Source organism: Gavia stellata, chromosome 15 (genome assembly GCF_030936135.1).
Source record: "Gavia stellata isolate bGavSte3 chromosome 15, bGavSte3.hap2, whole genome shotgun sequence".
Taxonomy (NCBI): domain Eukaryota; kingdom Metazoa; phylum Chordata; class Aves; order Gaviiformes; family Gaviidae; genus Gavia; species Gavia stellata.
In genome coordinates, this window is record NC_082608.1 from 12,193,470 (window position 1) to 12,205,724 (window position 12,255).

The 12,255-nt window shown below is 41.7% G+C and overlaps 1 protein-coding gene across 3 annotated transcripts in view; it reads right to left on the reverse strand.

Annotated features, from left to right (window-relative positions):
• The window catches only part of PEPD (peptidase D), a 146,933-nt gene that overhangs the window by 55,367 nt on the left and 79,311 nt on the right, over window positions 1-12,255 (reverse strand). For all 3 annotated transcript variants that reach the window (XM_059824841.1, XM_059824840.1, XM_059824839.1), the window contains 2 exons: window positions 7,504-7,572; window positions 620-697 (listed from right to left, as the gene is read on the reverse strand). In XM_059824841.1, the coding sequence (XP_059680824.1) occupies window positions 620-697; window positions 7,504-7,572 (147 nt within the window). The remainder of the gene's footprint in view (window positions 1-619; window positions 698-7,503; window positions 7,573-12,255) is intronic.

Consider the following 12,255-nt stretch of genomic DNA (forward strand, 5'->3'; position numbering starts at 1 on the left):
ACATGTAACGCAGGTAGAGAAAAATTTTTGGTATTTGCAACTGTATTATGGCAATGCTAAACACTAAGGAAAATCTTTTTAGAAATTTTTGGCACAATACAGAACCAGAAGTACCCTGAACTGAGATGAATTTGATCTTCTCACACATTCAAAAGTCTACTTTTGGGCTGGCGTGTCTGGGTGTACATAAGCCATTTGGAAGATCTAATCCATATTGCAATTTGATGCAATTCTTTAAAAGTAGCCAACGCTCTCTCGATTCTCCACCCCATCGTCAGAGCTGAGGTTTGGATCTGAGGTTCAAGAGCAAACTCAGATGCCAATTTTTGCAACTGCCCTTGTATTTAGAATACAGGCATTTCTTAAACTAAATTCCAAGTGCCTTTGGCACATTAGTGTTTGAAAACAAGCCCTCTTTTCCATTTCAGCTGGAGATGCAGGTATACAGGACCTTTGGAGAAACCTAACTAGTCTGGTATGCAACATTACATTCTATTTTAAAGATCTGGACTTTCATCATTATGCAGCCATCATTTTACTAATTAAGTCCAAGAGTACATACAATGCATGTATGGAAACAGCACTAGTGTAAGAAAAATATCAAATATCCTTTACTTACCACAAGTCTCCATCTTCAATAGTCTTATCATTTGGAGCTCCAGCATGGCCGTAGTGCAAAACAGACGAGTTCTCCCCACTGATAGGTGAAAAGAAAATTCAGCATGATTAATGGAAGAAGAAACATTGTAAACATCAGTGTATTCATATATGAAACACGAAATTTTGCAGTCTGTGAGAACAGCCATAGGCCTTGCCCTGGCGTGGGCTGTAATACATACCCTGCAGCTCGCTCAGCAGAAATGGGTACAGAATGGGCATTTTGCTACTCTGGCTGCAAGATATGACCTTTCTGCAGAAAGAACTCAGCACAGTTCATATAAATACTTCCCACGTCCATGACAGTGTTAAGGAAGCAATTATCCAAGGGTAATTTTTCAACCTATACCCATTTATTTCCTTCTGGATTTTTTTTAATTACCATGTGACATGTTTCCCTATGTGAGGTTAAATATTCCGAGGTACAAAAAACAAGCTTCCACTGGAGTCACATCTGACATGTCTGAAACGCTCTAGGAGTCACTGGTACTGGAAAAATTCAGCTGTCCGTAAACAGTTCCAGTTCACCTCTGGCATGGCTACGCATGATCTCTGCTGGAGTGGATACACTGCATGCTGCTCAGGGAGCACTCGCAGCATACAATGTCAGCAGCAATAACAGGCAGGAGAACTGTCACTCTATTCGTATCTCTTATTAAAAATCACATTACGAACATTTTTATTCCTGGAAACCTTTCAGACGAAACTGCTGATTCACAGGAATAAAACATCTCCAGAGAAGGACAGACCCTTGTTCTGCGCTTCTGAAGCTCCACGATCCATTCGGTGACCTATATTTGTCCTTGGTGTCCTCTGTTTTCTACTGATATTCCCCCAGGTTTATCAAACATCAGTTAGAAGACTGGTGAAGATCTCAAGCTTTACCTATTTTTCTTTTACTGTTCTCCTCAGAGAGATGGTCTCTCTCTTTTTCTCTTCAAAAAGCTAGAAGAATTATATTGTATCCAAAAATACACATGTTGGGACAGGATTACTGTGGTATCTCTCTGACCCTCTGACTTGCCAGTCTGTATCTCACCTTTCATCAAAACCGTCTTGGTCATCCTGCTCACATTTGATTCTTTCAAGTTGTGATGGTGGAACAGCTTCATATCTTAGGTGAAAGGAATCGGAGGCTCAATTTCAATGAATCTTTTGTTGTATCTGGAGTAAATATGCCATCTGACATACTTCTCATATGAGACTTCTGATATGTGCAATTACAAAAAACAGTAAACATGCACTGTATCCAAAAAGAGATTACCTTCAAGATACATTAAGTACTTGTGATCAATTAGATATTTAATAGCTCATTGGTCATAAGCAATGATTATGGAGGAGAAAGTAGATGCTGCCTTAAGTTTCTGAAGGCTCTCAATCTAAAGGGCTGGATCATGTTAGTATTTTGAAAGCATTAAGTTTTTATTGTTAAGTATTTTTTAGGATATAAGAATCAGTATGTAATAAGGCAGTGAAGGACAATGTTTCAGAATCATGGGAATGATTTTCTGACACAAAGTGTATTTCTTAAAATTATACACACTCCAAAGGGAAAAATTAAAGCTGTTAAATCAAGAGTTTAAAAACCCCACAGAATTAAGGCTGCAACAAATTTGTTTTGTGAGGCTGGTCCAACGGCTGAAGCACAGTTTTACAACTGGCTACTAGCTGGCTGCTTTTTACTTCTGGACACCTGACTTGGGAACCTACACTGTTGTGCGGGTAACTAAAAACGGCCCCATAAACTTGCACGCAAGAGGAAGACGGACATGAGCTTCCTTCTGAGATGTCCTGTCTTCTGGGCACTGGTGGAATAGTTCCTTCTGGCCACAATTCCAGTTTTCCACGCCAGGACACTTTGAAACTTAAGTTTGCTCTGTCTGAAAAAAAGATCTATAATAGGGCAATGGACTGCAATCAAAAGAAAGGGGCCTTCTGCGCCAGGCGACATGTACGGTGGGAACCGTGTTTCCAGCCTCAGCCGTCTCCTTTCATGTGCAGGTGACAGCGGCGGAGACAGGTCCTACCTCTGCGTTGGACTACCAGCCTGACAAGAGGAGGCAGCAATCATCTCCTGCCTGAGAACCTGTTTCCCAAGTGGAGGGCTATGATCTGGGGAGGCAGCACTTGGAAGCAAATGGAATGACCTTGGTGCTATGCACGACACTGTTTGTGAACTCACATGCTTGGTGTTCGAGGAAAAACATGAAAATAATAAAAAAAACCCAACACCTGGCATCCATGCACACGCTCACATACACACATGCTCCACAGCAGTTTGTCAGGATTTTAGCTGCCGATACTATTCCTTATCTCCCTCTAAAAATTGAGATAAAGCAGGAGAAGCAAATAGCACATGCATATATTTATGATCAACTTTTAAAAAATTATCATGAAGCTTAAGGGCATAACTCCATGCTAATGTATTTGCAGATAGCTTGTTTACTTATGCTGGCACCCTTGGTGTCATATACCATACCAGCTGCATAAACAAGTCATATATTCAAGTATGAGCACTGCACAAATGCTTTCAACAATAGACACTGCAAATACTGCAAATGGGGGATTTCTTTTGCACATTTTAATGTAAAGGTTCTAGCTTACAAAATATTTCCGTTAGGTTTGGCACCAACTGTTGTGGAAGATGCACGAAAAATCTGTTTTTCAGCACTGTTAGTGAAGCGTTAAGCAGCACACAATCTTTCTTGGCATTTGAGACTCCTTATCTATCACACATATCTTGGCTCTGTCGCGTAAATGGGATCGTACCACAGAGAGCACAGTTGGTGCGGAAGACCAGATATGCACACCACATGCACTTCAGGGTTTTTGTCTGTTTGAAGTGATTGGGGTGAAGAGGTCTGCTCGCTTGGGACTGACTCTGGGTTGGTCCCCCGGGCTGAACGCCCATTAGCAACTGAGGCACAGCAGACCTGCTCCTGAAAGCTCTCCCAGCTGTTTTTCACTCAAAAGAAATCCAGCACGTGCACTCCAGAACTGGTCCCTGCGCTCTGGCCAAGGCTTGCAGCTGGGGAAGAGTGGGAGATCTTGCTTCAGAAATGCACTACTGACCCAAATGAAAACACTGATGCAGACACACCTCCAGCCCGTTCCTGCCAAGAGGTGCAAGTCCAATCTTCCTCACAGGAAGCGTCTTTACCACCATCTCAAGACGAAGGCAGGAAAGGTGCTTTAGGAGCAATGCTACAGAAGTGATGCGTACCCACAAGGTAAATGCTACAGCTAGCCAGAAATTGTCCGTAATTATTCAGTTAGACTTTCAAGGTGGCTTCAAAACAATTTTAACAAAACCTCCAGCCGCAGTCAAGCAAATGAGCCTTCCTGTAGAAGCTATTTCTTTTCTTCCCACAGAGCAACAGTTGAAAGGTCTGGCATTAGAGCGCCAAATCAGGGTTTAAAATGAAGCGCTGTGGGGAGGTGCGGATCACTGGCAGCTCTGCTGCTTTCCTGGAGGTCAGCACCTCTGAAAACCACCACACGTGGGGATGTCGATGTCTGCCTTCAGGCAGCCAACCTGAAAAATTCTCCAAGAGATTTCTGTGTATCTATTTTTATTCCTTTAATAATTTGCCTCTAACTGGTGCCAAAGATGTGTTTGTTACAGGAAGAATTGTGTGAAGCAGTGGAAACGCTGCAAATTAACACCACTGAGAATGCAAACAGTAGGAAGAGATTCAGATTACTAGGAAAGGAAAAAAAGTCCCCAAAATACATTTTAGATTAGAAAACACCCTGAAAAGAAATGATTAGTAGAAAGAGGAGGAATGTCAGCAATATTTTAAGAACAGGACTAAGCTGAGCATCAAGCATTACAAAAAGTGCAGCTATTAGCTCTACATTAAGAACGTCTAAAGAAAAAAACAGCCCATTAACTAAAACAGCACACTATTTCCATCATGATTTAAACAATAAAAGCAGGAATTTAAACAAAAAAGAAGGAAGCACTAACAGCCTTCTCTCCCCTTTTTCATCTAGGAGATGAAATCTTAAAAAGTTGTATTGAAAAGAAAGAAAGAAAACCAGATTCAATAAGTATCCTAATCTTCAGATTAGGATAAAAAAAAAAGCTTTACTTGTGGTGATCCTCAGATAGAGGAAGGCATTTTACTGCACTATGTTATTCTTAATCACTGGTATCATCTGCCGAGAGCTGTCATCTGCCTGGAGACATCTGTCAAGAAGATTTGAACCTAAGTCTAAGATGCCACAGTATCAAGTAGCAGCTGACCATGGCTCCTGTGGTAGTTGCAGAGATACTGACTCCTCCAACTCCACCTAACTCCAGCTGGAAACTCTGCGGCTGGTTACCAGTGGATGCCATCCATCTCAGGGTCACCAAGATGCACTCTGCACGTAACTTACCCTTTGTTTTCCGCCTTGTAAAAATGGTTACTTGCTACACTAAGACACTGCAATGAATAATTGATTAGCATTTGAACACTTCTCGGAAGTCAACACTTTGTAGATGAGTGCTAAATATATCCAAGTACGTTTATCAAATACTACCATTCTCCTTTAATTGCACTTACGTGATGCCTGTTTGCGCTTCAAACCACTTACAAGCTGATAGTGTTTGAAAGCATCGCTAACTACAGGACTAACCTCACTATGTGACGACCTGTAATACTAATACATATGTGTTATTCTCAACTGATTGGAGAGTGAATACATGCAAGTGAATACATAAAGCATATTTGGTCACACCAAACATTCATTTACCATCTCCTGAAGAGTGTAACACTGGACAGGGACAGCAACAAATGCATGCACTCAACATGCGCCAAGTGATTTATCTCTGTACTGAAATATAGTTTTGATTACTTGGCGTACTGAGCATCTTTTCTAAAAACTGAGTAACAAACTTGGTTTTTATTTAAAAGCACGATTCTCTTCTATGGAAATTATTATCAGGCCTGTAATCTAAAAAGGAAAGCTCCTGTCAAAATATCATGGTTTTAAGTGTCAGGAAAACAACAAAACTCGGCATGAATAGAATAAACCAGAACTATTTAAAAATCCTAATTGCAAAAGCTATTTTTAATCATAAACGTAGTTAAGTGTAATATTTAAAATGCATGATCTCTTCATGGTTAAAAAAAAAGCCTATTATTTTTGCCATTGTTATGTTAATTGAATTCATCAAAGAGATCTATTTACCTTCATTTTATTAGGACCTAGCTTAAAACTGTTAATATTATTCATTCTTACTGCATCACTCCTAGTCAGATTGTAGCAATTTAGGGACAAAGGCCTTAGTATTCTGTCTTATGTAATTTATTTTTTTTTTAAATCAAGTTTGTCTGCAATTTTAATTGTAGTGGTAGGACACAATGCCAGCTCCCAACTACAACAGTGAGTCACAATATTGTTATGATCTTGCATTTCAAGGGCATTTCTCCATGTATTAAATCCTACAACGGTTCAGAGGCAGCTCAAACACTGCTCCCACGCCCTGCTAAGCCCCTCCAGCACGGCGGGAGGGGACACCCAGGAAGCTCTTGTCATCACCCAGTTCTGAACTGCTGTTGGGGCTTTCCTCCTCCTGGGTTCCCTGAGTCACGTAACACAAGTCTTGGATTTTTCAGTCCTGTGGAGAGTCTAGTCTATCCTCACGGGATCACAAGGATCCACTACACAAGCATACGGTAGACGTTTCTACAGGTTTAGCAAAGGCATTGATGTTCTCTAGTACCCGAACCAGATCCCGCAGCACGGATTCTGATTTACTGTAAGTGAATGTGAAGTCTGTATGGCTGTGAAAAACCATACACAGAGACAACTTGATTTTACCATCACAGCCTGTGATGGTACCATGGAGATGGAGTCTCATTTCAATGGGATGTTAATTCTCAAGTTCTACGATGGTACTTAAACCAGGAAACTTTTCAAACAATTTAGGTGCACAATTTGCCATAAAACTGCTCATGCTCCTACTGCAATTTTGCATATAAATTGGAAAACTGCATTTACAAATATGCAATTGAGTAAACAGCAGAAAGAAGCAAAGATGCTAATTGTCCTTATTACCTCCAAAGCAATATAACATTATTGTCATTAATGTAAAAATTATTTTTTATAACTGTATGTGACTTCAGCATAAGGCAAATGTTTGTAAGCAGCAGCAGATCTACAAATGGAACATATATACCAACATATATGCCTCATCGAACTGTCATATATCTCTGATTAGATTAATTCCACTGACTAAATAAGATTAATCTCTGCACAAAGCACACAGCTGTCCTTCAACATGTATCCCACACTATTCTCTTGAAATTCTGCAAATTAAAAATGTGCATTTCTACAACTGCAGGGAGAACTTTTATAATACTTTCCCAAATGCAATACCTTCAACACTAGCTGTTCAGCAAGAAAAAGAGAGACCAAAAAATTTCCAAATTCCAAAAAGATTAGTTTAATCGCATCCTAACCTTTAAAGCAAAGAATTTTGAGAATTATATGAAATATTTAAGGTGTATTTCAAAGAGAGTATTTTTGAGCAACAGAGAATAGCTCTAAAGCCCTTCTCCATAAAGCTATTTAATAAAAAATCCAACTGCAGCACAGATGTGAGCATAAACATGATCTTGGCAGTAGCAGCAGTCGTTGGGGAATCTCTTGAGTGTAGCAGAATCTGTAACCGAGTTATTTCTTTAAGACACAGTGCTAGGCACCTTTCTGTGGCTTTTCCAGAGGAAACAGTTCAAAACTCACTCTGGTGGCACCTGCAAACTTATCGTATGCCTAAAAGGAACAATTTTACAAATATCCTATGGGAAACTGACCATAAAGACTACAACAGTTCAGTATAAACCATTGATTTACCTGCCACAGATGCAAGTGTAGGAAGTGTGGCGCATGCCACCTCGAGCATAGCAGTAGTGCTGGAACAGGCTGCAAAGAAAGAAAGGTGGTAATTAATAATATATTCAAAACCACCACAAGACAGGGAGGAAAGCAAGTCTTGCTTGAGTACAGCTGTGTTGGTGCAAATCCCCGGCTCCCTGATGAGGCTCTCTGCCCATTTCTGCTCAGCTGAGCACTCAGATTCACCCACATCCACAGCACAGCAGTCCTGCGGAGCGTCACGCGATTTCCACAAAGCCCGTTAGGCAACTCTGCTACAGAGAGGCGGGGCACGAGTGCAGCTCGGTAACTTCAAATAGCAAACTGCTTTCCTTAACAACTCAACGTAGAAAGGCAAATTATTGTTGGCAAAAGGTAGTTCATCTGGCCATAGAACGAACGGGATGGTAACTGTTAAGTGCTGAAAGCTGATCAAACTCTCTGAAGCGTAGTTGAGAAAACCACGTCTTGCTGCATTTCGGGTACACAATCACATCCATGATCCTTACTTTCAACCCTACTGCCTTCAGTCTATGGCATGTAGATTCAGCAAAAGTGAATTCCAACCAACCCTTCACAGGGAAGGAGAAGCTCTCATTTTCACTGCCTCACTGATACTCTCTGCTGAAAGGTGAACTAAATATCCCTACGTATGCATGAAGCTTGAATCGCATCTGACCATGCTGTACACCCTCCTCTCCAGACAAGCCAGAGCGCTCCAATTACGTCAAGCCAGGCACTTTCTGCTAGCGTCACAGTCCATGCTGGAATGGATGGTCTCATGTTTTCTTGTCTGTAGCACAACAGACACAGAGAAAACGTAAGACTATTCAATTTCAGATTGCGGTACCTAAATACCTTTACGATCTTCCCCTGCCCAAACATGTTAAAAAAACTAACACAGACTAAATCCCAACAGCAAGAAGGTAATGTGATAACATTAGGCTGAGTCCTCAACAACCTACAGAGAACATTACAACACAACATTGTTTGCTTTTGTGCATGTGAGGGACAGGGAAGGGTAGGGAGTGCAGCCCTGTGCTCTCCAACAGTACTCCTCTTGCAACACTGTCCTGCTGGAGGAGCTGATTGGCCTTAAAAGCATTAAAACATTTTCATCTTCACTGTCAAAGTCCCCTTCACATGAGGGCAGATGTGCCCAAAGCGCAATTAATATAGGATTAGGTGCTCTAAGAGCTAAGCACATATCACAGATCCTTTTATTCTTTTTGAAATATGCTCTAATTACAATCCAATTCCCTTTAATACTGAATGAATTTCAAAACCTCATTTGTTGTAATACTGAAATCATTTCATTAACACAGAGTGATAATGGTGCTATTCAAAGAATAGAGATGTTGTGATTTTGTCCTTCTGCAGCAGCAATCCACAGCACACAATTCAAATTCTTTGAAGGATATTAAAGACATTACATGCTTGTAAGTCCAAACCAGATTTTAAAATTACACAAAGTGACAGTATTTAAAGAGAAACAAAACAAAACATACAAATTAACCACACAAGGAAAAAGAAAAGCCTACATTTAGAGACTTAGTAGGGAGACCCAGTTTACAAGATCTCTTTTCTGCTCAAAGTGCTGTGGTTTTACAAGGTAGAAATACTAATTTTATATTGCCCCAGAAACCAGTAATGGCAAAGAGTAGGTCAAATGACAGAGAAGCTAAGGAGAACCTCTGACATGGTGAGAGCGCAGCAGAGGTATCACTGAATCGAGCTAATAATTTGTCACCTAAACTGTCATTTGCTCTGATGCAGACATCTTTTTCACCAAATGGACATTTCATATGGAAACAAAAGTTACAGATCTGCTCTTCCCTAGCACGCCTGCAGACAAGTTTTACTCTGTAAGACAAGACACCACGCACAAGCATTGTGCACAATAATGTATTATACTGTTATACATGTATGGTCACATTTTAGGAAGCAACTTTTAGTGTATTTTATAGACCCGTCACCTTAAACGATTGAATAAACTATCTCCTCTAGACAGCAACTTTCAGTAACATTCTAAAGAGCTTTAAAAATGAAATAATGAAGGTTGTAAACACCTTTCCACCACCAGTGACGCAGGGATAGCAGGGTTTATTTTTCCGTATGACAAGTGATCACATACTCATGGTTGCAATTTACAGGAAACTGTGCAGTCGAGTAACAGTATTCGCCTTTTGCAGTACTCCCCAATTAGCAGTAAAAAGTGGTAAATAAATTAAGACATGCTTCGTATAATCCAGCTGTTGCCTGAACTTTGTTTCTGTTTTCTAAAAAAGGAACCTGATTGTTTCATCAAACATTATGGACTTTCTTTTAAGAGTAAGTAGGAAGTGGTTGTTTATGTGACTGAGCTGAAGATAGTACAGCTTTGCCAGGTAATGAGTTTTCCGATAGTAAAACTACTCATCACTTTTCTGAATTTACTTTTTTGGGCTATATTTCATAGAATCATAGAACGATTTGGGTTGGAAGGGACCTTAAAGATAATCTAGTTTCACCCCACCACAATGGGCAGGGACACCTTCTACTACACCAGGTTGCTCAAAGCCCCATCCAACCTGGCCTTGAACACTTCCAGGGTTGGGACATCCACAACTTCTCTGAGCAACGTGTTCCAGTGCCTCACCACCCTCATGACAAAGAATTTCTTCCTTATATCTAATCTAAATCTACCTCTTTCAGCTTAAAGCCATTACCCCTTGTCCTATCACTACATGCCCTTGTAGAATGTCCCTCTCCAGCTTTCTTGTAGGCCCCCCCTTCAGGTACTGGAAGGCTGCTATAACGCTCCCCAGAGCCTTCTCTTCTCCAGGCTGAACGACCCCAAATCTCGCAGCCTGTCTTCATAGGAGAGGTGCTCCAGCCCTCTGATCATCTTCGTGGCCCTCCTCTGGACTCGCTCCAACAGGTTCATGTCTTATCTTATGTTGGGGACCCCAGAGCTGAATGCAGTACTCCCGGTGGGGTCTCATGAGAGCGGAGTAGAGGGGGAGAATCACCTCCCTAGACCTGCTGGTCACGCTTCTTTTGATGCAGCCCAGGACACGGTTGTCTTTCTGGGCTGCAAGCGTGCACTGCCAGCTCATGTTGAGCTTCTCGTCAACCAACACCCCAAAGTCTTTCTCCTCAGGGCTGCTCTCAATCCATTCTCCACCCAGCCTGTATTTGTGCTTGGGATTGCCCTGACCCACATGCAGGACCTTGCACTTGGCCTTGTTGAACTTCATGAGGTTTGCACGGGTCCACTTTTCAGGCTTGTCAAGGTCCCTCTGGATGGCATACCTTCCCTCCAGTGTGTTGACAGCACCACACAGCTTGGTGTTGTCGGCAAACTTGCTGAGGGTGCACTCAATCCCACTGTCCGTGTCACCAACATAGATGTTAAACAGCACCAGTCGTCCCAATACCAATCCCTGACGAACACCACTCATCACAGGTTGCCACTTGGACATCAAGCCGGTGACCACAATTCTTTTGAGTGTGACCATCCAGCCAATTCCTTATCCACTGAGTGGTTCATCTGTCGAATCCATGTCTCTCCAATTTAGAGACAAGGATGTCATGTGGAACAGTGTCAAATGCTTTGCATAAGTCCAGGTAGATGGTGTCAGTTGCTCTTCCCATATCCACCAATGCTGTAACCCCATCGTAGAAGGCTACCAAATTCATCAGGCACAATTTGCCCTTAAGTGAAGCCATGTTGGCTGTCACCAATCACCTCCTGGTTTTCCGTATGTCTTAGCATAGTTTCCGGGAGGATATGCTCCACGATCTTGCCGAGCACAGAGGTGAGACTGACTGGCCTGTAGTTCCCTGGGTCTTCCTTTTCTCTCTTTTTAAAAATGGGGGTTACATTTACCCTTTCCGTCAGTGGGAACTTCACCAGACTGCCAAGACTTTTCAAATATGATGGATAGTGGCTTAGCAACTTCATCCGCCAGTTTCCTCAGGACCCGTGGATGCATTTTATCAGGTCCCATGGACTTGTGCACCTTCAGGTTCCTTAGATGGTCTCAAAGCTGATCTTCTCCTACAGCAGGCAGTTCTTCAGTACCTCAGCCTTCTCCACATCCAGGGTAATCAGTTCTCCCGTTTCCTTCTGGAGAAGGCCCACATTTTCCCTAGTCTTCCTTTTATGACCGATGTACCTGCAGAAGCTTTTCTTGTTGCCCTTGACATCCCTGGCCAGATTCAATTCTATCAGGGCTTTAGCTTTCCTAACCTGATCCCTAGTTGCACGGACAATTAAGAAACACGTTCATGCAGCTGGAAAAAAAAATCCAACATTTCTATCACAGACAGTCAACATCTTTGTGTAACATGTCTTACATAAGTGAAGGATTGCATATCCCTTTAATGGCAAACACTGGCTTTTCAAAGATGAAAAACGTGTATATAGAATTAGAGAAGCTGCCAGTACTTTGTAGTTAAAATCCTGGTTCCACTGAAGTTAATGCAGATTCTGACACTAGACTTCTTCACATCAGGATTTCACTGTCTATACACTGCAAGAATCTTTCTCCAAAAGTGCGATATAGAAGTATAAAGTCTGAAGGGGAGGTTCAGGCTGGGTATTAGGAAAAATTTCTTTACTGTGAGAGTGGTGAGACACTGGAATAAGCTGCCCAGGGAAATGGTGGAGTCACCATCACTGGAGGTGTTCAAGGAACGTGTGGACGTGGCATTGTGGGACATGGTTTAGTGGGCACGGTGGTGTTG